Source organism: Prionailurus bengalensis, chromosome B1 (genome assembly GCF_016509475.1).
Source record: "Prionailurus bengalensis isolate Pbe53 chromosome B1, Fcat_Pben_1.1_paternal_pri, whole genome shotgun sequence".
Lineage (NCBI taxonomy): Eukaryota > Metazoa > Chordata > Mammalia > Carnivora > Felidae > Prionailurus > Prionailurus bengalensis.
In genome coordinates this window covers 184,918,162-184,943,133 of record NC_057344.1, presented here as the reverse complement: position 1 = coordinate 184,943,133, position 24,972 = coordinate 184,918,162, and the positions used below count along the sequence as shown (strand labels likewise).

The 24,972-nt window shown below is 37.3% G+C and overlaps 1 protein-coding gene across 2 annotated transcripts in view; it reads left to right on the top strand.

Moving 5' to 3' along the window:
- The window catches only part of TBC1D19 (TBC1 domain family member 19), a 147,298-nt gene that overhangs the window by 19,988 nt on the left and 102,338 nt on the right, over positions 1-24,972 (top strand). Inside the window, exons 2-4 of one of the 2 annotated variants that reach the window (XM_043572824.1) lie at positions 5,409-5,481; positions 6,447-6,492; positions 12,796-12,871. In XM_043572824.1, the coding sequence (XP_043428759.1) occupies positions 5,409-5,481; positions 6,447-6,492; positions 12,796-12,871 (195 nt within the window). The remainder of the gene's footprint in view (positions 1-5,408; positions 5,482-6,446; positions 6,493-12,795; positions 12,872-24,972) is intronic. The other variant, XM_043572825.1, reaches the window with a different exon arrangement.

Here is a 24,972-nt window from a genome sequence, read left to right as displayed (position 1 = left end):
GCTGGGGCCTCTTTAGAGGGAATTAAAAGATCACTGGAACCCTCTTTGTAGACCTTGCTGTGCCCTGGTTGTTCTTCATGGAGTATCTAGTCTCACGTTACTTCCCAGTTTCTTTGACTCACCCGCGACATTAGCCACTAATTTCTCCAATTTTCTTTACTCACCAGGTTTAGAAATTTAGGATGGCCAGTGGCTAATGCTTTGGCTTAAGACTGTTATGGTGGACGTGGAAAGAAACTGGATTTGTGTGTGTGTGTGTGTGTGCGTGTGTGTGTGTGTGTGTGTGTGTGTGTGTGTGAGGGGCAGAGGGGGCAGAGACAGTCATGTGTTTTTACATTGCAGAATGGTAGAGGATGTCAGAAATGTCAACATAAATAAATGGGTGAAGGATATATGCGGGGCAATGTACACTCTCATTAGATTATATTTTTCAACGTTTCTTTTTTTATTTATTTTTTTTTGGGACAGAGAGAGACAGAGCATGAACGGGGGAGGGGCAGAGAGAGGGTGACACAGACTCGGAAACAGGCTCCAGGCTCCGAGCCATCAGCCCAGAGCCTGACGCGGGGCTCGAACTCACGGACCGTGAGATCGTGACCTGGCTGAAGTCGGACGCTTAACCGACTGCGCCACCCAGGCGCCCCATATTATATTTTTGATCATATTTTTGCCAGCTCTCATAGTGAGCTAAAGGCATTTGTTTAAAGAAAGGCTTAAATTTTGTTGTAGATTTAAAAACCTGTACCTCCAGGCACTCCTTCCCTGGAAGTTTTTTACATTTAGTCCACTGCCATCTGGACATCTCTTATATTTTATAACACAGCTTTAATCTACACTGGGCTTCAACAGCCTAAAAATAACTTTGAAAAATTTTTTATGTGAGTCTCACAATAACCTAGTTCAGATATTACTTTCCCTATTAGATAAAGAACACTGAGAATAGAGAATACAGAGAGGTTAAATGACTTGACCAAGATAATAAATAAGGCTGAGAGAGAATTCAAGGTCTTCTGATGCCAAATCCTATCCTTATTTAGTCCCAAGTAGTTTCAAAACTGTGCTCGGATATATCCAAGGACTCAGGAAATGTCCTATTCATTTAAAAATTCTTAATTTAAAAATATATTAAGAAGCAACACTCTTTCAGATGGATTTTTATATTAAATACTTCATAATCCACTGACGTGCTTCCAAATTAACTTGTCTCTAAATAGGTCCCAGGATAAAACCCTATTGCTTTCATCATCTTCATATGTTAAGGACACTTAGAAATGTGTCGCTGATGAGGAAGGATATAATTCTGCACGAGTCTTTCAGAATATTTGGGCGAGGATCCTACCGCAGGGGTAGGAAGAGTGTAGGTGCACCTGCTCAACAAAGCTCCCTTCGTGGTGGACTGCTGCGATGTGGGACAAGCCAGCCAGTGACAAATCGTGTGGGAACAACATCATGATACGTGTAGGTTTAGCAGTCATAAGCATCAGAAGCTTGTCTGATTTTTGTATTTGTAGTAAATGATTTCAGGATTTGTTTTCAAAATAAAAAGTTCCCATTACTCTTTTGATTTCCTGCAGCAGTTTAATTTGTGAGTGTGCTGACATGGCCAGGAAGGCTATTAAAGGTGAAAGCACTTATCTCTGTGAATCAAGACTTTTTCCTTATATTGAGCAACCAAAGCAAAGTGCGAAAACAAACTGGATTCTTGAGGCTATAGCATAATAAAGACATACATTTTTAATATAACTATACCTTCGACAATGAGAAAACACTCCTTTGCGTTGTCTACTTATATCACTTTCCGTGTATTTTATATCGTACGGTTTTTCATTGGGTTCAGATTTCATTTGAAAAAAGGATTATGCTGCTATACTAAAACATGTTTGAGAACTGTCTTACCATGTTGTCCTCCTATCAGTGACCCTGCTTTTGGTTGTCAAATTTCTCAAGATTTTTATAATTCTGTTGATGATTAGGAATTTGGTTTGCCTTTGATTAAAAAAATATATATCTAGGAAGTCTAGCAACCTTAAAATATTTGAAAATGTTTAGAAGGAATGACCAGTTTTTTGTCTTGAAATTCTTTAAATTATGTGACTTCTGAGTCATTTCCAAATATAGGCTTAGTAAAAGAAAATCTATTTCCTTTTGCTCTAGTACTTTTGAATGATGAGCCAGGTTTTGCAGCTTTTAAAATCCTAGGAATAACAGAATGGAAACCAGTCTTTTTAGTTAAAACATAGGTTTTATGAAGCTCCTTGTTTATTTGGGTGAAAATTGGTTAAAAAGGCTAGGACATGGTTGGATCGATATAATTTTGTCACACAACAATTACTAGAGTTAATACTCGATATGCAAAAATGAATTCATGATCCTTGCCTTTGAATTTAAGAGTCAAAAAGAAAAATAGGTGAGCTGAAAATTACAGTGTAATCTGATAAATGCCATCACAGAGAAACGGAGTGTACTATCTTTGTAGGCAAGGGGTGGGGGGGGGGTCTGGAACCCTTAAAATATATGGCAGTTGGGGGATCAGTGAATGTAGTTCACTGTGACTAAGGAGTAGGGTGTTTTGAGGGAAGAGGTGTAAGAAAAGACAGGATGTTGTTAGCTTGGTGGAGGGGCAGCTGATAAATTTGGAGAGGTAAGTTGGTCTACATCGTGAAGGGCAAGTGTGCCCTTTTGAACAGTTTAGACTTCCTGTGTATGCTGTGGAGATTTGCAGTCAGGAAAGCCTTGTTTGGGGAAGAAGACGCTGGAGGATGGATTTAGTAAAGGGAGACATTGGTTCATGTATTCAGCAAACATTTATTGAACACCTGCTGTGTGAAAGTATTCTAAGCACGGGATACAGCAGTGAACAAAAAGACAAAGACCTCTGCCTTAGGGAGCTCACCGCTTCTGGTGAATGATGATAGACAGCATGCCAATAAACACAGTAAATACATGAATCATATGGTATATTAGGAGGTAGTGAATGCTAAGAAAGAAGAAAAAGTAGGCTAAGGGAGTATGAGAATGCTCCCTAGGGAGTAATTGGAATGTAAATAAAGTGGCAAGATGTCCAGTTCAGAAGCTGTTACCTTGACCCAGATGAGGAATGGTAAGGACTTAGGCTTACTTGTGGGACTTTAGAATGGAGAGAGAATAAATTAGGAGATGTAGTTTTCTTTTTCTTTTTTGACGCTCTTTATTGTAAAATAAAACACAGATATAAACTTTATAAAACAAACCTATGATGTAATGAACTATAAGATGAACAACCTTGTAACAACCACCCTGGTGAAACAATGAAACTTTGCCACACCAGAATCCCTTCCTTTTGCCCCACTCATCACAAACTCCTCCCTCCCCAACAACCTGATTTTTATGGTTATCACTTTCCTGCATTTCTTGATAGTTTTATTAACCAAGGGTATATCCCTCACGCTAAGACACCCTAACTCAGTCTTGCCAATTAAAAATTTTTTTTGTTATGTTTTTTTTTAATCTACTGTTTTTTTTCTCCTTCCTTTGGTTTTCTTACACTTTATTAACTAAAGAACAGAGCCATTTGACCTTTAGAATTTCTCATCTCCTGGATTTTTGTGATTGCGCCCTCATGGTGCAACTTAACATGTTTGTCTGTCCTTTACATGACTTATAAATTGACAGCTGGACCACTGGCTTGATCAGACTGAGTGTCTCCCCTGTGGTCATCACTGCTGGCATTAGAGTGTTCTTTCGTTAAGAAGCACATAATATCTGGTTGTCTTTTGTAAAGCTAACAGCTATTTCTGCTCAGTGCTTAGAGTTAGTAATATGTTAGAGGTTGCAGAATGGTGATATTCTGATGATATCACATCTGTTTTAGTTATCAGCTAGAATACTTTTTATCAAGGAACATTTCCCCTTATCTATTACGTAATTACCCTGTGGTGCAGTTTCTATAGGAAAGGCAAGATACATGCCTTTTCCTTTATTTACCACTTTTCCAGGCAATCCATTGGTTCCCTGTCATCCTCAATTTTTATTACTCTATCAGGATTTTCTCCTTAGTGTGACCTTGTCTAGAAAGGGGGCGCTGGTTGGTCAGCGTCAAGAATTCATAGCCGCTCGGCTGCTCCAGTCTCTTCAGACTTCATCTGCTGTATTCCGTTGGGCAAAACCCCTCCCAGTTTTAGCTCCTGTTCTAAAATTGGCTCATCATATGTTCCAGTGAAAATAGTGTTGGCTATTTTGGGGTTCTCCTGTTTTCACATCCATCACATACCACACTGCTTACTTCCTTCTGCTTTTTTCCTGCAAAAGCGCTAATACCGTACAAGTCTTGTGGCTATTGGTTTGTCCCCAACCGTTTGTATCTTAAGTTTGTAGGGGATATCTTATCACCAAGTTTTGTTGTAAATGTTTTCCATGGGGTTTTGGTTTTCCTGTTCAGTTGCTTGGTCTGTTTTTATGTGGAAATCAGGGAGATGAAAAAACAGCAACAACAACAACAGCAAAAACCCAAACCAAACAATAACTCACTGTCTCCAATGTCATGTTTCATGTTCCCAGAAAGGGGTCTAACTCCTTGAAGAGTTAGAGTAGAATTATGAATAACTGAAGTTTCTGACTTAGAAGATCCGGTACATGGTCATTTCATAGATGAAGATTAAAAAATAGAAGAGAAGGAGCAAAGTAGTGAGTGGAAGATCAATTTTTGATTTCTTAACGTTTGAAATGCTTATCATGAGTTAACCCTAATAGAAATGCCTTCTGAAGCACTATGCTTTTAAAATTTGATAGAAAAAGCTAGATGATGAGAGATCAACGCTTTGAAAATTACAGAAGCCATTATAAATTGAGGAAACTATTACTTTTGGTAAATATTACAGTGTGAAAAATGAATAGAATAGAAAGCATGCACGTGGAGATGGAGACACGAATACGTATTTCGAACTAGTAATTTTATGTGTTTTCTGTAATTACGCACAACAAATGCAGGTTTGCATTGAGCAGCAATCTGACGAGGAAAAATCCATCTATTAGGGATGCAACTGGGTTTTTGGTCATTAGTTGTAAATGCCACTGTATATGTTTGACACAATATTAAGAGAATGGATTTATAAAAGCTGAGTGTTCTTCCTGCTGGAAAAATAGATATTAAGATTCATAAAGATGAAAATTCTAGATAAAAATATTAAATATTCCTAAGCTGTAAGTTTTTATGTGTGGAGTAGACTGCGGTGTACCATCACAGATCCTGTATTTTAAGAATAGGTGAAAAAGTCTTCTTTCTTATGAGCTGTTCTAGATAATTCTGAAGTGCTCTGACTTCAAAAAGGAATTTTTAAAATAGTGTGCACGTTTGGACATTCCTTTGTAAATGACTGACTTTTGACCTCTGTCTTTTCCTTTCTTCTTTTTCTTCTTCTTCCTAAACTTAGGCCAGTCTTCAGAGACCTGAGATTAAACTTGAATCACTAAAAGAAGATATTAAGGAATTCTTTAAAATATCAGGTTTGTAAGTTGCTTTTTTCCTCCTAATTCGTTAAGGCAAAAGAAAGACATACTTTATTTGGAGGGAATATTTTATCACCGGCCTTCCAGTTACTCATTCAAAATTGTGAAACAGTGTCTGGATAGGTTTCTAGTTGAGGAGAATTAGAACTTTCAGATATTTCTATAAAATGCTGCAAAAATTCAGGATCACTGTGGGAATCACTGCTTTGCAGTAACCAGTTTTAAATACCGTTTACTTCCTGATCAAAACACATCCTGAATGTGTGAAGAATCTCCCTCGCTAAGCACCTTCTCTTTTACCTTTTGTTCATAGCTGTTTTTCCTTCTATACTTCCCCCCGCCCCTCTTCTTTTCTGTCATTTCAAAGAAAAGGAAATCCTAATTTTCTTGAGAGCAAGAAGAGAGGTTCCCTATCCTAACCCTTGCACATGGAAATTGAGATGTTAAGTGGTTTACTTTTCCAAAAAAGTTCAAGTTGTTAGAGGCCAGGCTAACTGGTCTGGGGGTACCTCTAATAATGTTTCTGTTGTTCAGGAGTTTACGAAGTAGTTAGTTTGTGACTGCTTACGGATCTGTCTTTGTCAGGTGCCTGGCTGTTTCTTGCCCTTCCCTTGGCACATCCCTCATAGCACCAGCAGTGCATCACTTAGCTCTGCTTTGGCGTTCATTGAGCCCCTGAGCCGTGGAAGGGGCAATGGTCCTCCCATCTGGAGAAGATGGTGCGGTAGTTCTGCTTAAAAGACAATATGTTGAGAATTTTGCTACTCAGTGTTTGTCAATGGACACAGTGGATGTGTAAGAAATAATTCCTTAATAACACTGACACAGCAATTGACAATTGATAAAGTTCTTTCACAAATGAATATGATGTCAGAGTTTTAGTGAGATATGCTTTATTACAATGTATGCTTATTTTTAAAACTAATATGTTCACATGTTTTATTCTTTTTTTAAAAAAATAGGTTGGGAGAAGAAACTTCAGAATGCTGTTTATAGTGAACTGAGTGTGTGAGTTTTTCCTACCTATTTTGAGATACTGTTACGTTTAGCTGTATTTACTTTGTAAGTAATGAATATAATATTGCTATGTACACTCATTTTATTATTATTTTTCATTAGTATTTATATAACATTTCACATAAGTTGATATATTTAAAAATTACAGTCTTGCCTGAGAATGAGTAATGACCATATGGGGGTTTTTACCACCAAAATTTTTATATTAATAACTCCTTTATCCAGTATAGTTAGGGAAATAACTTAATATTTCAGATAACTGAAGCTTATCAACATTCTTTTTATTGGTGCCATTTTGGATATTACCCTTCTTCTCTCTTTATAAAGCAACCATTCTAAATATAGTTAACTTTTTTTTTTTTCAAAATTGGTGTCATTCTTAAGAAAATCAGTGTTTTTTGTTAATCTGGATTTGTCTTCAGAATCTGTTGTGGTGTGTAAAACTATTTCTGACTACAAAGAATATAGATCTAGAGTGTTAGCTTTGTAGTTTATTCAATACTGCGTTATTCATCTGTTATTTATTACCTACCATGGGCTAGCACTATGCTAGGCACTGGGAATATAGTATAGAACAAGAAATCAATTCCTACCCTCATGGAGTTTATAGTCTAATGGAGTTCTTATGTCTGCTCTCTTTTTTTTAAACTGCTGTTCAATGTGCCTGTGTCTCTAGCATTTTCTAGTTTCTAACACTTTTGTTTCCAACTTGCCCTTTCTAATCTGCTGTTAACTAGGAAATAAGATAATCCAGTTTATCAGAACTGTTTCTAAAGGGACTCAGATGAAGGCCTGTGGATCTGTGCTTAGACACACATTTTAAAAATCAGTATTTGCTTCTCTGCTTATCGCCATTTTCCCAGTTGGCTTACGAATTCTTAAAAAACATCGTGTATAAGTGCTATCTGTCAATTGAAGTTGACCGTAATGATACCCCTGATAGCATTCCTCCAAGGAATAGATGTTTATCATGACAAATAAGGTTTTAAATTTACAATAAGTTTAGAGATGCCACAGGTTGCTTAAATGTGAACACGATGATTTATGTATTTGGCTGTGACATAGAAAGCGTATAACTGTGTGGGTCTGTGTGTCCAGTACTGGTGGAATAAAAGCATCCGGTTGTGTGTAATTCCAAACAGTGAATTTTTATCTGAGGGGATTTGACTGACGATTGCAATTTTTGTAGTGTAATGCATTCCTTAAGATGGTGGTCTGACCAGTGAGTGCCTGTTTACTTGATGGCAGGGACAGAGTTTCATTCACTGTCTTATTTCAGTATCCTAACAATAGACATTAAGTATTTTTGTATAATCTGTTGAGATTTTTGAAGGAGTAAGTAGTACTACCTTTTTTGCTCGCCTGGGTTCTGAAGAAATTGAGAAACAAGCCCAATAGGATATCAAAATCATGCTTTTATTACTGATAAAGACCAGATAAAAGGTTGTAGCTTAGTGCAAGAGCAAAATGGGTCCTTTAACTGAACTCCAGAATTAACTAGACTTAACCTTCCAGTTAAATAGCATCAGTGAGCACGTTCCGTTTATTATTCCAAAATTTAAAAGTCAGATAAGGCACTAAACCTCTTCTGTGGCAAGCGAGAAAAAGCCCTGGGGAGAATCTAAGAATATTACAGTAAGGGAGCTCTTTTCACAGGGAAGACACATCCAGAGTGGGGAAGTGTTTTCTCTAACATAAGTCAGAAGAATAAAGAGGACTTGGTATACTGTGTTGCAGTTTTCATTGACAGAAACCATTAGATGGACAAGTAAAGAAAACAAAAAATAAAGTAGAAGAATTTACTAGGTTAAATAATCAGAGTAGAAAAAAAGATGCCCTCTTACCTAATAAAGGTGTAGACACATGAGCTATACAGATGATACCTGAAAATTGTTCACTTCCTTTTACCTATTTTGGTAAACACGCCCAAGATTTTTGTCCGATTCTTGTTTAAAAGAGAGAGAAAATTTTCTGTATTCTGTTATTTACCTGAAGCTTGTAATTCTAGCCGAGGTTAGTTCTTCCCACTTAAGATTGACTACTTTATTTAATTATTGTTGTGTTAATATTTAATAGATAGTTCACATTGATCGAAGGAGTATTTTATGCAAGCACTGTGCTAAGCAGTTTAAATTCATTGCCTTGTGTAATGTAATCTTCACAACAACCCTATGATTGTGGAATTTATTATTGTAACCATTTTACAGAAGAGAAAACGGAGGCTTAAACTACTTAAATGATTTACTGAAGATCGTATGGCTAGTAAATGGTAGTACTAGGTCGTAACCTCCAGCTGTCTGATTCCAAAGCACATGTGTTTTACTGCATCTCACATATGTTTATATTTTATCTCTCACCTGGATTAAAAATGTCTTAAGAGTTGAATTCTATATTTCTTTTAGTACCTTCTAGAGCATCAAATAAATGATTTTGAGTCAACAGATGCCAATGCTAACACGTGATAAATATTTGTTGAATTGAAGAAACTCAGTTCAGTTATAAATCCTAAACTTACTAAAAAGATTTAACTAAGACAGTCTTTACATGGAACATGTACCTTTTTTTCCCTTAGTTTTCATTGTACTTTGTGTAGAACAGTTTATTAAGAATTAGGTGACCTATCACTTTCTTTTAAGGAATATAAATTAAAGAAGTAAACAATCCTTTTTAAAGTCTTTCTATATAAATATATATTATAAAAACATCCCACAGTCTACTGTTATAGTAGATATGTGCAAATGTCCACCATACCTTGGAGAGGTATGAATGTTGAGCAGTAGTGGACCAAAAATGGGAAGATTTTAGATAATGGGTTTCTCACACTAGACCACAAGATAGAGTAAGTCTTTATAGATATTCATGGCATTTGTTGGAAGAGTCCTCAGGCAGTAGACCAGAGCACTCCCAAAATGTCCTAATCACCGTTCTTCTTTGCCTTCTTTTGAATGTTGTTTTAAATGTACTTGCTATGTGTTATGCACTGAGCTAGGAATTGAGGATAGTGAACAAGCTGGATAGCCTTTGCTTTCCTGGAGCTCACATCTCTGAGGCACACACGGTTTAAGAAGGCAATTAGAGCACAATTATAGTATAGTATAGTATGGATAGTACATAGTCCAAGAAGTGCTGTGATGGGCCAGACAAATGGGGTAGGCACTTAACTCAGGTCGGGGATGTCATGATGGCTTACCGAAGGAAGCAATATTCAGATTGAAATCAAAAGCTAAGGTAGAGTAAGTCAGGGGAAGGAGTAGAGAAGAAAAGTGCTTTAGAAGGGAGCAACGGGCTCAGAGATTCAGAATTGGGAAAGTGTGGCACATTGGAGGAACAAAGTTTATGGCTGGGTGGTACAGGGCGAGGGACATGGTAAAGGACGATTCTAGATATGTGGGTGGGGATGTGCTGCTTCTTCAAGGCTTTTTAGGCAGGATCCTAAGAGCACTTGGGTGTCATTTTAGAATTTCAAGCAGAGTGGTGACATGATCGTGTCTGCATTTTATATTCACTAAGCAATGTACTGGTTATCCAGTATGTGCCAGGTGTTATGCTAGACACTGGAAATAGAATCATTGGTGAATAAGGAAGACATTGCTTGTGGCTATACAGCCAGGCAAATTGGCTAATAGGCTGAAAATAGTGTGGAAGCAGGGGAGACTGCTTAAGAACCTGTTGGCTGAATACAGGCAGGAGATGTCGGTTGTCTAAAACAGTGTCAGTGGGATGAAAAAGGATGAGAAGGATTTAGAGGGATTTCAGGGACAGGAAGAGACAAGAGTCAAGAGTGATGCCCAAGTTTCCGTGCTTTGTTCTTACCTGTCAACCTTCATCTCTGCATATAACTAAATGTGAGCTGCACAACGACAGAATTTTAGCCTATTTGTTTACTATTTTTATTACCATAAACACTTAGTAGGTTCTTATTAAATACTTCTGAATGAATAAAAATCTAACTTTATTTTGGTTTTATATTAATGGTTTTGGGGTTGCCACCTCTTGTTCCCTGTTTTTTTTTTTTCAACGTTTTTTATTTATTTTTGGGACAGAGAGACAGAGCATGAACGGTGGAGGGACAGAGAGAGAGGGAGACACAGAACCCTGTTTTTAATTAAATGTCTTTGTTCATTAAATAACTTAAGATTATAAATAAGTACTCTCAAGTTTCAGTCCTAAATTAAGTTTTATTAAATTTGGAAATAACTATCATTAACGTGAAAGAATTTAAATTTTTTTTTTATGTTTTATTAATTTTTTGGAGAGAGAGAGAGAGACAGCATAAGCAGGGGAAGGGCAGATACAGAGGGAGACCCAGAATCTGAAGCAGGCTCCAGGCTCTGAGCTCTCAATGCAGAGCCTGACACAGGGTTTGAACTCACGATCCATGATATTATGGCCTGAGCCAAAGTCGGATGCTTAACCGACTGAGCCACCCAGGTGCCCCATAACGTGAAAGAATTTTAAAACAATTTAATTCTAAACTACGTCCCTTTACAAATGATATATCAAACAGTATGAAGTATATAGTTTTTTTAAAATTCAAGTTAGTTACCATATAGTGTAGTCTTGGCTTATCTTGCATATAAAAAGAAATATTGAGGTATATGAAGATCGTAATTTTTTTTCATTTGTGAGTGGGGAAAGGTAATTTATTTAGGTACACAGAGTACAGATTTTAGTAGAAAAAACAGTTAGCTGGAAATAATTAGTTAATACAACTGTTTTCTAGGTTGGGCAGACCAGGTTGCTTTTTCTTTTTTTTTTTTTAATTTTTTTTTTCCACGTTTTTATTTATTTTTGGGACAGAAAGAGACAGAGCATGAATGGGGGAGGGGCAGAGAGAGAGGGAGACACAGAATCAGAAACAGGCTCCAGGCTCCGAGCCATCAGCCCAGAGCCCGACGCGGGGCTCGAACTCACGGACCGCGAGATCGTGACCTGGCTGAAGTCGGACGCTTAACCGACTGCGCCACCCAGGCGCCCCCCAGGTTGCTTTTTCTATTTCAGAAATGTTTCTTACGGGCATTTGAACATTTTACACTTAGGTCTTGGGATAGGTGCAGTTCAGCTTGGTATATCATAAACACTTTACATGTCGATGTCCCACTTTGAATGAGGTACTTCTTGAAAATTCAGTGTATGGTTCTTGATTATTGGAACATGGTTGCTTTGCCGTAGGTACAAGTGTTACGACTAATTTCAATAGGAGTTACATGTTGTTGTGAAAAAGACTGGAATCTCTAAGTAAATGTTGAACTGTTGTGTTTTCCTATTGCCCTCTCTCTCTGTGATTTCATGTCACTGTGTGTCCGTCATTTTATTTCAACCATTCTGGCTTTTTCTGATTTTTAAACATTCCAAGTGTTCTAACTCAGGATCTTGTGCTTGCTGCCTTCCTGCCTGGAATATCCTTCCCCCACATCTTTGCCTGGTTGGCTCCTTCTTCTCAGTTAGGTCTTAGTTCAAGTATTAGCTCCCCTAGACACCTTCCCTATCCTTCCAGATCACTTCTATCTCATTACCCTGCTCGCATCTTCTCATGGCACTCATTACTCTCTGATATTATTCTATTAATTTGTCCCTTTTTATAATTATTGACTGTCTTTACTAGATGTTAAGTATATGAGAATAGGGGATATTGTCTCAATTACCATCATATCCTTAGTACCGAAAATGGCTCAAATATTGTTGAGTCAACAAGTGTTTTCTTTGTAAAACCAGTACATTTGGAATACGAAGGTAAAGTTACTTAGAAAACAGAAAGAATCCATGAGACATTAGCATTTTTAAATTTTATTAAATTTGTATCTATTAAAACATGACTCTTATGGAAGATAGCACTTATATTATTTCAACTATGTTAAAAATATATAGTGATATGGAAAAGGAAATTGGGAGAAACGAAAAGATATGTTGTGAGTTCACAGATGTTTTTTGAACCTTAAAAAAATCCCTCTAAATGTTACAATATTTATGTGCTAAAAATAAGAGTTCTGGTAATTTTTACATGAGCATTTACTAAGCTAAGTAATTTTAAAATTCCCCCAATTTATGAATTCAGATTATTGTGCAATTCAACTTTTAACGAGCAATTAAATTGCTAATCTGAAGCTACCACGCTAGTAGGATAAGACTTAAAGTTTTATTATGTTGTTATACCTTCTGAAAACACACAGGTTTGCTAACAGATATTCTGTTTCATATATGACGTGGACTACAGAGGTGAGTAATTTCTAATGAAAAGAATTAATTACTTATCCAGATAACGTACAATATTTAGCTGCCTCTTTTTGTCCCTAGGTTTCCTTTACCTAGCCATCCTGCTGCACCTCCTGAACATCTCAAAGAACCTTTGGTATACATGAGGAAAGCACAGGTTGGCTATTGTTCATTTTTCACTTTATTTCGCCATGCCAAGTTACATAATGCAGAGTGAAAAGTGCTTGTTGGTGTCAGGAGTGTATGTCATTCATTACATGGAAGCCTGGGTAAGAACCCTCCAGCACAGTGTTTGCATGCTCTTCCTTTTTACTTTCAGTGACTGAAGATCACACCTGTTTAGCTGCAGTAATCCTGAAAATGTGTAGAAAAAGGAAAAAATCATGTACCGTACTGGCCTGAGATTTTCAACGTGATAAAAGCATTATGTGGCAATTTATTCCTGATGCTCTGAGATATTAAAAGAATGAGATGGGAATGAACTGACTCACTCTTCCCTTAACATTTTGGCCGTGGAAGCCAGCGATACTGATACTGTATTTGAAATATGTTTGTCCTCACAGCAGGCCGCTACATGCTGTGCTCTGTCACAGAACTCAAATGAACCTGCTATCTAAAGTAGGCTGAAACCACTACAATTCACTTTACAAAATAAAGTAAAATGACGTAAACAGAAAAGCTGTAAAGGACTGTTAAAGCAGGCGGTTGGTAAGTCCTGTCACATGCCCCCGACGCTCGACTGTCCGCCTCAGCACGGCCTGGTGCACCTGCCTCTACGAGGCTTCCTTGCGGTACCGGCTACGACTCTGTCGCTGCCGCCGCCGAGGGGCTTAATGGACACCACAGAGTTGACCTCTCTCAATCACAGTGTCAGAAATTATCATGGAAATTTTCAAATATACCCCAAAGAACTCCCATAAACCCATCACCCAGCTCCAGCAATTATCATCGTGGTTCCTTCTGCTACTCCTGAGAAATATCCTGCTGCTTTGAGTTATCACGTTCCGAGCAGTGCATGTTAGGCAGCTTTTTATTATTCCACCATTTTTATTTTCACCTTAAAAACCTTCAAAATTAGATGGTGAAAGGAAGCAATGTAAACAAAAATCATAGAGATATTTGAGGAAATATGCCATATATTTCTATCTCTAGGTAGTGCATTTAGGTCTAGCAATCAGACAGTATTATCAATATGTGTTAAAACATAATCATTAAATGATTCATGTATGAAAGAATTGTTTGATCTTTTGTTGTAAAGACGTAAACTCAAAAAAAAAAAGGGTTGGGTCTAAATATTTTTTTGGTGAAGTTTGAAAATTTCTCAAAGGTGTAGAGAAAGTATCAGTTCTAGCATATTAGGTATAGGGAACATAACACTAAAATTGTTTACCCATCATGACTGGAAAGAGGTAGAGAGGGAAATAATAGGTCGATGTTTCAAGCCTACCGCTGGTTGCTGAGAACACATGTGAACGGTAAGTGTATGCGTTGTATATGTACATGTATGTACACACATGCCTACTACTCTCCTCTTTTTTTTCCATACTTACCCACTAACTCGGGTTGACGCACTATAGTCCAAGGGCCAAATCTGCCCTGCCACCTGTCTTTATACAGCTGGCAAGCTAAGAATATTCTTTTACATTTTCACCTGGCTGAAAAACCAGAGGAACAATGATATCTGTGGCCCGTGAAAATGATAGGAATTAATAAAATACGTCGTATTGGAAGCCTTGTTCCTTTGTTTACTTATTGTCAGCGGGTGCTTTCGCACTACAATGTCGAGAGTTTAGTTGTTGCATAGAGACCTTATGACTTGCAAAGTCTAAAATATTTACTGTTTGCCCTTTTACAGAAAAGTTTCTCAATCCCTGAACTACACTATTCCTTCTTTAAGAGCAGGGACTGTGTTTTTTTTTATCCGCAACGTCTAGCCCAATGCACAGCCCATGGAACGCTCAAGAAGTGTTTGTTGAAATAATTGATTCTTTAACTGTGGTCACGCTAAATACCTCCTCTACAGGTTAGTGTCCGCCTACCTGTCCCCTTGTATTTGTTCCTGTCTCCTTGAGGCATCTAGTTCTTAAGCTCCCTGATCTTTCGGCAGTTCTCTCCTTTTTGCACGAAGGCTACTTAGTCTGGATGGCGTAACTACCGTCCCATCAGTGTGCTCCCTTGCACCTCGCAATCTCCTGCCCCATAGACTTCTGTTCTGCCTGCCATTCCAGTCCTTAGCCTAAGGCTACCTCTGCCATCTACTGTCTTTTCCCAAACTGTGGCATACTTGGGAGGAAACTCACACGAGTTTTATGTTTACCGTGAATTCAGTCTAAATCCATTCATCTTTCAGTGGATTCATTTTGCTGCCTGTCAATCCTTTTACGATTCGTCATTCATTATCTGCTTTCCAGTGAGGTTTTCCCAGAGTTTTCCATGCTTGTGTAGCCCCTGATTCTACCTCCCTCTCACTCATTTTTAACACACGCCACTTATTTCATTAAGAACATTCAGGTCATCACATTCAGGTTTCCACAGCTTCCCTCTTTGCTGCCACATCTTTTTTGCCTCCAGTCCTCTATGATCAACTATCTACTGTACGTGTCTTCTGTGAAATCAAACTCAACATGTTTAAAACTGAGTCTATGGCATTATTCCTAAAATGAGCATCTCGTCCTGACCTTCCTATTTCAGTTAGTTTCATCATTACTTATAGTAATTTAGACTTGAAATATCTTTGCTATTTTCCGTATCCAAATAGTCACTAAGTTCTATAAATTATTTCTTCCCGTGGTCTTACAGCTTTCTCTTCCTTTTTATTATTAAGGCCATTACCATAGTGATCACAGTGGTGATGAAGAGGAGGATGGCTATCTTTTACTGAGTGCTAACTTTGTTTCAGACGTTAATTCACATCCTTGTCTTATACTGACACCTCCTGATTTTCAACTTATCTCTTTCCCCATCTTCATATGTACTCTTGACACAATTAACTTCAGCTACAAGCAGATGAAACCTTATAATACATGCCACTGCCTTTTCACAAATCTTCAGTGACTACCAATTGCCCAACAAGTTCCTACCCCAAAGCGCAACATTTAGGAATTTTTAGTTTGTCCCTAACTTTCCCTTTCACTTTATCAATCTCTGCCATCCTGTAACTGTCCTTTGTGCTCTTCCAGGGGAATCATTTTGAGTCTCCCTCTTGCATCTTTTAGAAAAGAAAAGAAAACTTTTCTTATTTTGTTTTCTTGTCCTGGAAAGCTCTTTCTGCCTGCTTAGCATTAGGAAAATCCATCTATTTTGTGAGGGTCAGCTCAGATGACGTCTCTTCTCTACTGTAGTTATCAGCCCTGTTGAAAAGGATCTCTCCCTCTTTTGGAAGCACACTGTCTTTTAGCATGCTGTCGTTTTATGGTTCTTATTACAAATCGCACTCTGTGATAGCAATTTCTGTATACATCGTTTTTACTTTAGTTGCAAGCCTCTTGAAAGCAGTAACAATTTTAAAACATTTTTGTAGACTCATTATATCTAGCATACTGACCTTTATGTAGTAAGAACTCAGAAAGTTTGTGTCAGATTAATAGTAAAGGCACTTGCCATCTCTTCTAGCAATTATTGTGATATTCAATTAAAAGATATTTACTTAACAGAAGACCATGGGGGAGGGGAAGGGGGAAAAAAAGGGTTAGAGAGGGAGGGAGCCAAACTATGAGAGACTCTTAAAAACCGAGAACAAACTGAGGGTTGATGGGGGGTGGGAGGGAGGCGAGGGTGGGTGATGGGTATTGAGGAGGGCACCTGTTGGGATGAGCACTGGGTGTTGTATGGAAACCAATTTGACAATAAATTTCATATAAAAAAAGATATTTACTGAATGCCTGCTAGAAGACAATCTACCATGTGATCTGGAGATTCAGAAATAAATTAGATAAAGATTCCACCTATGGGTAACTCATGGTTTAATCACTGAAAGTGCTGTATGCTATGGGGGAGATGGCTAAGACATTCTGTAGAAGCACTAGAGAAGACCTGGACATAGGGGATTCTTTATTAAGTTGTTCTTTGCTCTTTACAATCAAAAGAACTTAAAATAAAATCCAGTGAGTGTTTCCTTCTGCTTTTATTCAGTAAAGCAGGTTGGCAGAAAATATTTTGGAACTAGAGCCAGGAAAAAAATGTGATTTCCCCCCCCCCCCCATTAAAGTTTCATGAGTTATTTGAACTTCACTTAGCTCTTGATTGTGTCTTCAGAGTTGGGATGTAAATCAACTCTCTGCAGTTTTTGGCAGGCTAGACTGGTGTTCAATTTTCTGGGCTGATGAGGGAAACAGGCTTCTTACACCGCATCAGCATTTCCCAGAGTATTTTCTGCTGAATACCAGCTCTGAGAGATGCTCTACAAAAAAGGGTTCCATGGACAAATAAGTTTGGAAATTGAGGCCCACACTGCCTTCCTCTTGGTGAATTACTGTTTGTTTGTTTGTTTGTTTGTTTGAAAATTCGTGTCATATATTTTTATTTTTTATTGAGGCGTAGTTGACACACAGCACACTTTCAGGTGTACCACATGGTGATTTGGCAACTGTATACATTATGCCACGTTCACCACAAGGGAGCTGCCATCATCCAGGGCTATTACGGTACCATTGACTGTGTTCCCCACGCTGTACTTTTCATTCCTAGAATCACAGTTTACGATTTTTTTACAAGGGTTTTAAAATTTTTTTTTTCAACGTTTATTTATTTTTGGGACAGAGAGAGACAGAGCATGAACGGGGGAGGGGCAGAGAGAGAGGGAGACACAGAATCGGAAGCAGGCTCCAGGCTCTGAGCCATCAGCCCAGAGCCTGACGCGGGGCTCGAACTCCCGGACCGCGAGATCGTGACCTGGCTGAAGTCGGACGCTTAACCGACTGCGCCACCCAGGCGCCCCTTACAAGGGTTTTAAATGTACAGAAAGATTGAGAATATATTATAGAGTTCCCATAGATTCCACACCTAGTCTCCCCTCTTATTAACATCTTAAGTCAGTGTGGTACCGTTTGTTACAATTAGTGAACCAATATCAGTACGTTATTATTCGCTAAAGTTCATACTTTATTTCCTTAGTTTTAACCTGATGTCCTTTTTCTGTTCCAGGATCCCAACCAGGACACTACATTACATTTGGTTGTCATGTCTCCTTAGGCTCCTCTTGGCTATGACAGTTTCTCAGACTTCCCTTGTTTTTGATGACCTTGACAGTTTTGAAAAGTACTAGTCAGGTATTTTGTAGATTATCCCTCTGTTGGAATTCGTCTAATGTTGTTCTCATAATTAGACTGGGGCTGTGGGTTTTTGGGAGGAAGACCACAGACAGAAAGTGCCATTTATACTCACTGCATCATGTCAGGGTATATACTGTCCACCTGGTTTACCACTGTTGATGTTGACCTTGATTGCCTGGCTTAGGTAGTGTTTGTGAGGTTGCCCCACTGTAGAGTCACTCTTCACCCCCGACACCCTTGTGTGCTCTACTCTTTGGAAGGAAGTCACTATTTATGGTTCACACATAAGGAGAGACTGTTACATTCCACCTCCCTGAGCTGGGAATCTCTACAGAAATTATTTGGAGTGTTTCTGCATGGAAGAGTTCTCCCTCTCTTCCATGCAGAAAGAGAACTGGGGAGTTATTTATAATAAATTTGTTTATTTATTTATTTATTTATATCACTATGTTATTTATTTATGTCACTGTGAACTCGTGGGTGTTTATTTTTTAGTCTTTGTGTTTTAATTTAATGCTTCCTTAATTTTGTTGCATACAATTTATTTTGGGATGCTAAGGCTCAGGGATGTTCTGCAGTAAAGAAACTGTTTAATTTTATTTAATCCAGTGTTGTTCAAATTTATGTGAGCACAGACCCCTATTTCCATGTAAAATAATTTGGGAACTCTTTTGCCACACCTTTTAGAGAAAGGAATATTTGAAGAAACTGATACACAATGGGTGATTAAATTATGAATTTTTTTTTTACGAAATAATACTAGTGAGCACACAGAGCTCTAATTATGTGCCAGGTACCATTCTAGTGCTTTACAACTATTTACTCATTTAATATTCATGACAAGCCTATAAGGTATGTTACTCTTATGATCTTACATAGGTCCAATTTCACAAAACTAGTAGGTGGAAAAGTTGGGATTTCAACCTGGATAGTCTGGCTCTAGAATCTGTACTACCTGATGATATTCAGCGTATTTCTCTATCCAGTCCAGAAATGCTCAAACTCAAGAGGTGCTATTGGTTGAATTTACCCAGTTCTCTGTCAATCCAGGAACCTAAACAAAAAAGAGAATTTTGTTGGTTTTATGTGACGTCAATTCTCATCCTCTTCCTAATTAGTCTTTCTGCCTTCTGTATTGTCACTCCATTTCTTAAAACTTCCCAGACTCTTAGGATACAACCGCAACTCCTTATTTTTGTTTACAAGACTGTCAATGATCTTGCTTCTTTTTACCATTCGAGTCTTACCTCTCGCCTCCTCACACTGTTCCTCACCATCCTGCCAGTCCCCTGCCCGCTTCCACACACATCTGCCTTCTCTCTTTAATCATACTTGACCTCCTTCAGTTGTTCCTCCAGGAGAACTGTTGCACATGCCATTGCTTCTGTGTAAAACTGCCTCCCCACAAATCTCACGTATTTCTGGCACATTCACAGGTGTCAGGCGACATGATCCTTTCTTTAGGAAGGCTTTCTACGCCTGAGATCTCACATTCCCAGGTACTTTTTCTGTGTCTCTATTCCTCCATACAGGAGGCACTCTATACTTCCTACCATAGTACTTGGGTTGTCTGATTATCATCTAGATTCTGCAGTCTCTGGGAAGCAGGATCAGGGTCTCTCTTTTCACTACTGTCTCCTCAACATCTGGCATAGTGCCTGCCTCATGGCAGATGCTCAGTAGATATATATTTTTTAATGATGAATGAATTGAATACAAAAAATAGAAAATGTTCCCTCTTAAAAATATGTACACCCCTTTCCTACTAGTTCCACTTCTAACATCTAGGATCTTATCTAAAGGGAAGAATCAGGGAAACACAGAAATTTATGTTCGTGATGATATTAAAAAATTTAAAAGAATCTAAATAACAATAGGGTTTGCATATACAGCAGGGTATCTCCAAAAGACAATGTTCTACAGGCATCAACAATGTTATTTTTAAAAGAATATAATGAAATAGGAAAGTATATGATATTATCTTAAGTGGATAAAGCAAAATATAAAACAATATAATTCCACTAATTAAATATCTCAATCGTACACATACATGCATAGAAAAAATGAAAGAAGAGAACAAAATATTAATAGTAGTTATTTTTGGCTGATGAAAATTTATGGATGCTTATTTATTATTCTATTCTTTACATATTGGTTTTTTTTCAAATTATCTTGAATAAATGTGTTACTTTTATAACCAGAGAATTACTAAAATCTTCTTCCATTAGAAAGCTGAGTTATAACTATTTTGCTTTATTTTTTCAGAGTGAAGGAAATAATTTTTTAATTTTATAATTTCATAGTTTTTTACATGCTACATTAGATGGCTTTTAAAGACTTCTTATTTACGTTCATTGTTATAAAAAAGTAGCAAGGCAATCAGTAATACCCAGTTAGAGATTTCAATACAGTTTTGATTCTTGTGTAAATTTTTTGCCTCTCATGGTTTAGAAATTAATTTATTTATAAAACTCTTGAAGTCCTTTGACTTAATACCATAGATTCCAATTATTAGGGAAACTGATTTGAAGGCAACAGTAATTTCATTTGGAGAGGATATGGGTTTGGGTAAAAGGTAATGTCTTCCTACTAAACATTTTAAATGTAAAAGGGCATTCATTTTCCTTTTAAATAACATTTTAAAGCTTTATTTTGTGAGTCTTTGGGTAGAAACCATTATTTTCTTTGTATCTTGTATTAGTGCACTGTCATTTCTCAATAGTTCATTTGCCACTTTTACTTCTTTTTCTGTGTGTGCTGAAGATATGTTGACATTTTTATTTAAACAATAGCACAGGAATAACTGATTTTTTTGAGCACTTATTTTTTTTATTTTTATTTTTTTTTTCAACGTTTATTTTATTTTTGGGACAGAGAGAAACAGAGCATGAATGGGGGAGGGGCAGAGAGAGAGGGAGACACAGAATCAGAAACAGGCTCCAGGCTCTGAGCCATCAGCCCAGAGCCCGACGCAGGGCTCGAACTCCCGGACCGCGAGATCGTGACCTGGCTGAAGTCGGACGCTTAACCGACTGCGCCACCCAGGCGCCCCTTTGAGCACTTATTTTTGAGACTTAGGGAGTATTTAGTCACCTCTACAGACAGAGCCTGCGAAAAGTTTAGTATCTATAAAACTGGAGTTGAAGTGGACCCTTCAGGTTTATCTCATCCAACCTCTGGAGTTCATTTCCTTTTGCTTGAGTACTTCTGAAGACAAGGAACTCACAATTTCACTAACTTAAGTCATTTTGGTTAAGCCTTTCTACTTGTTGGAAAGTCTGTTTCTTGTATTAAGCGATCATAGGCTCCTTACGACATTTACTCACCGATCATAGTCCTGTGCTTGACACGTAGAAAGCACTCAGTACATGTCAGTTAGTGAGGCAGCGAGTAAACGAATGAATGAATACCCTGAAATAAGATTCAAGTTCTGCAGGGAACCCACAGGGTGACCCAGCTTGCGAACAGCCACTTGCTTCACTTTGGATTTCCCCTCATTGTCAGGAAATTCTATTCCCCTTTCTGATGTCTATAGAAACGACTTCTCTAACTACTTGGGATTTCTATGGAGATCACTTCTCTGACCATCTGACTGAAGTTCTTGCAAGGGGTACCTTGGAAAAGCCCTGCTATCCTTGTCATTGTGTCATCAATATGGAACGGGGAATGGGGAAGACGTAGCGAACCACTGGAGTTACTTTTCCTTCAATGTTTTTAGACTTTTAAAGGAAGTGGTATGTGCTCCATTAACAGCTAGAAGTTTTGACACACTCAGCTTCCTGTTCCCTTGCTTATTCTTTGGCATATGGGCTGATAATAGCCCTCGTGAACTTTTTGAACCTATCTCATGTGACTTGTGTATCTGTCTTCTCTTCCCCACCCCCACCACAAAAGTGATGTGGTTCTTAGGGACAGGGATGCCGTTTGATTCATTTTTACTGGCATGTGTTTAATAGGTGCTCGGTAAATGTTGAATCAATATCTTTTCACTAGTTGAATTTTCAGGTATAACACCTCATGTCCCCCTGTTCTAGCCACAAAAGTCCAATTTTTCTGAATTTAATATTCTTTTCCTCTTTCCTTTTCTCAATTTTTAGTCATTCTCTTCTCTTCTGGATGATTTCTAAGTTCCTGCTTCAATTATAGAGCACATAGAAATGATAATTGAATAAAGATCTGCTCAATATTGCTTCAATTCTTAACACTCTTTTTCATTCTACTTTTATGTGTTCTTTTTGAAAGTTTCCTCATTCATGATACACATCTCACAGGATTAATAAAGCAATGTATGTAAATTTTGTAGCTCTTTTTCCAAACTCTTTCAGAATGCTTTCTAATGTCTGATCTCTTTTCTGTGTAACTTTTTTTTGGTAACTATTTTCTCTTTCTATTACATCTCTAGTTACATCTAATTGAATTACATTCAATTTCAAGTTGGTGAATTGAAATATTTGGTAGCCTGGGATATCCATTTAGGAGAACTATGATTAATCATTTAAAAATTGTACTTTATAGAAAATACCTGAATGAGATGTTTTTACCAAAATAAATATTTTTAAATGTTTATTTTTGAGAGAGACAGAGTGAGCGAGCAGGGGAGAGGCAGAGAAAGAGGGAGAGAGAGAGAATTCGAAGCAGGCTCCGGACTGTCAGCATGAAGCCCGACATGGGGCTGGAACCCACAGAGCGTGAGATCATGACCTGAGCCAAAATGAAGTTGAATGCTTAACTGACTAAGCCACCCAGGAACCCCAACTTTTTGTTTTTATTTCCAAGAATTATTGTCTTTTAATCAGTTCAAGAGCCCTTTTTATGTGTGGTTGAAAATGAGAGTATTTGGAATCATAATTCAATAATAGCAATTTGGTTCTTTATATATTAAGGTAAATTATACAAATCCAGGGATTGGATTTTTAATCTTCATGCAGATTTTATTTTTATATAATGATTGAATTAAAATTGCTTTTATTTTTTTTTTTTTTTAAAGCTTTCTTATACCTCCTTCCCCCACAGTCTGGAGTGGGGGAAGCAAGTGACAGAAGGCTTATTAGAGAAAATAGTATTTCAACCTGAGACTTGAAAGTTCAGTAAGATTTATTCAGATAAATTGAGGATAAGGATGTTGGAGGTAGAAGTAGATTATGTTGCTATAATTAATGTTTGATCGTGAATAAGTTTCTCAAATGTATTTGAAGTCTTGAATCCAAGAGAAATACTCACAGTAAAAAAGAAAGAAAGAAAGAAAGAAAGAAAGAAAGAAAGAAAGAAAGAAAGAAAGAAAGAAAAGAAAAGAAGCCAGTAAATGGGGTTAGTTTTGTGAGTATTTAATAGAATTTATGAAGAGTATTCTTTTATTCCTAAAAATCTATTTCTATATATTTAGTAGACTAAGGCTTATACACGTCACACAGCTCTGTATTTCTCCTATAGATGAATGCTCTTTTGTTCATTCATTGCTTAGGCCATCATATCAAAAATTTTTTAAACGCTTTCAATATTACTTAGAGTAGAAATCTGTGTAATCATCTAGCATCTATTCTGTGCTAGACAAAGTGTGACTATGTGCTGTGATGGGTGAAGGAAGGGGCCGAGAGAGACTATAAGCACAGACACCTGATACCATCTGGGGTGAGCGACCAGGAACAGAAGGCTTAATAGAGGTGAAGGTCTGAAAGGTGAATAAGGTGTATTCAGATAAAGTAGGAGTAAGTTTGTTGGGGTTGGGAGTAGAGCATGGAGAGTATATTCCGGGTAAAGAGGGTAATGTATTTAAATATGTGTGTTAAAGAGGGAACTATGAACAATGAAAGCTATAGTAAAGCTATCAATTATTGAATGATTATTATCATTATTAGGTCACTGTTCCAAGCACTTTACATCTTTAATCTTTATAACAACCACATAAAGGAGCTATTATTATTATTATTCTACTTGTGTTGACTGGATGGGATGTAACTGTACATTATCAATAATGTAATATATAGTTCTCTTCTTTTCTCCTCTCTTGGTCTAAATTTTGGAGCTTAGGTATTATTTTATTTTGCTTTCAGTGAGTTACAAGTAGCCTAAGGGCATATTTTAGTAAAAAGACCAAAAAATATTGGCATTTTACCTTGGTGTTAAAAAGAAGGATTTACTAAAATATGGTATATGTGGATAATCAATTCATGACTGACTATTAAAAAGAACTCCTTTTTTCAAGTTTACAAGAGATCTAGGGGATAGATCTTACTGTGAAAAAACCAGTAAGACAAATCCATATCGTGACACATTCTAAAAGATAACTGGCCTGGAGTCCTCAAAAAAGTCAATATCATGAAAAAGAAAAGGACAAAGAGACTCTAGATTCAGCTACGTGGAAAGAGACATAACAACCAAATGTAATGTGATGCATACATTTTTAATGGATTCTGGATTTTAAAAAACTATAAAAGATATCTTGGGGACAACTGGAAAAGTTTGAATGTGGGCTGAATATTATGTGATATGAAATATTATTGCTAATTTTCTTAGGTGTGATAGTGGTATTGTGTTGATGCAGGAGAAGGTTCTTATTAGAACATTCATGCTGAAGTATTTAGGACTGAAATGTCATGTTAGGAAAAATTACAGTATAATAATTTCTATAAAGTTTTATTTTCACTAGGTTATTAACGGGATTTCTGAGTATCAAACGTTTACAAAATACTTAAATGTAATTTCCCTTTTTATTATCTGCTATTTTTCTTAAAATGTTTATCACCCTATGACTTGCTGATTTCTTCCTCTTCTTTTTTTTTTTTTTTTTTTTTTGATCTGTCCTCATTTCCATCTTCCTCTAGAAAGTCAGTTCCGTGAGAACTGAGACTTTCTGTTCATGGCTTAATTCACAGCACTAAGGATAGTATCTGGCACATAGTAGGCAGTAATTAACATTTGTTGAGTGAACTAATGAATGAAGATAACCAATCTCAACCAACCTTACCATTTCTATAGGACTCATAATATC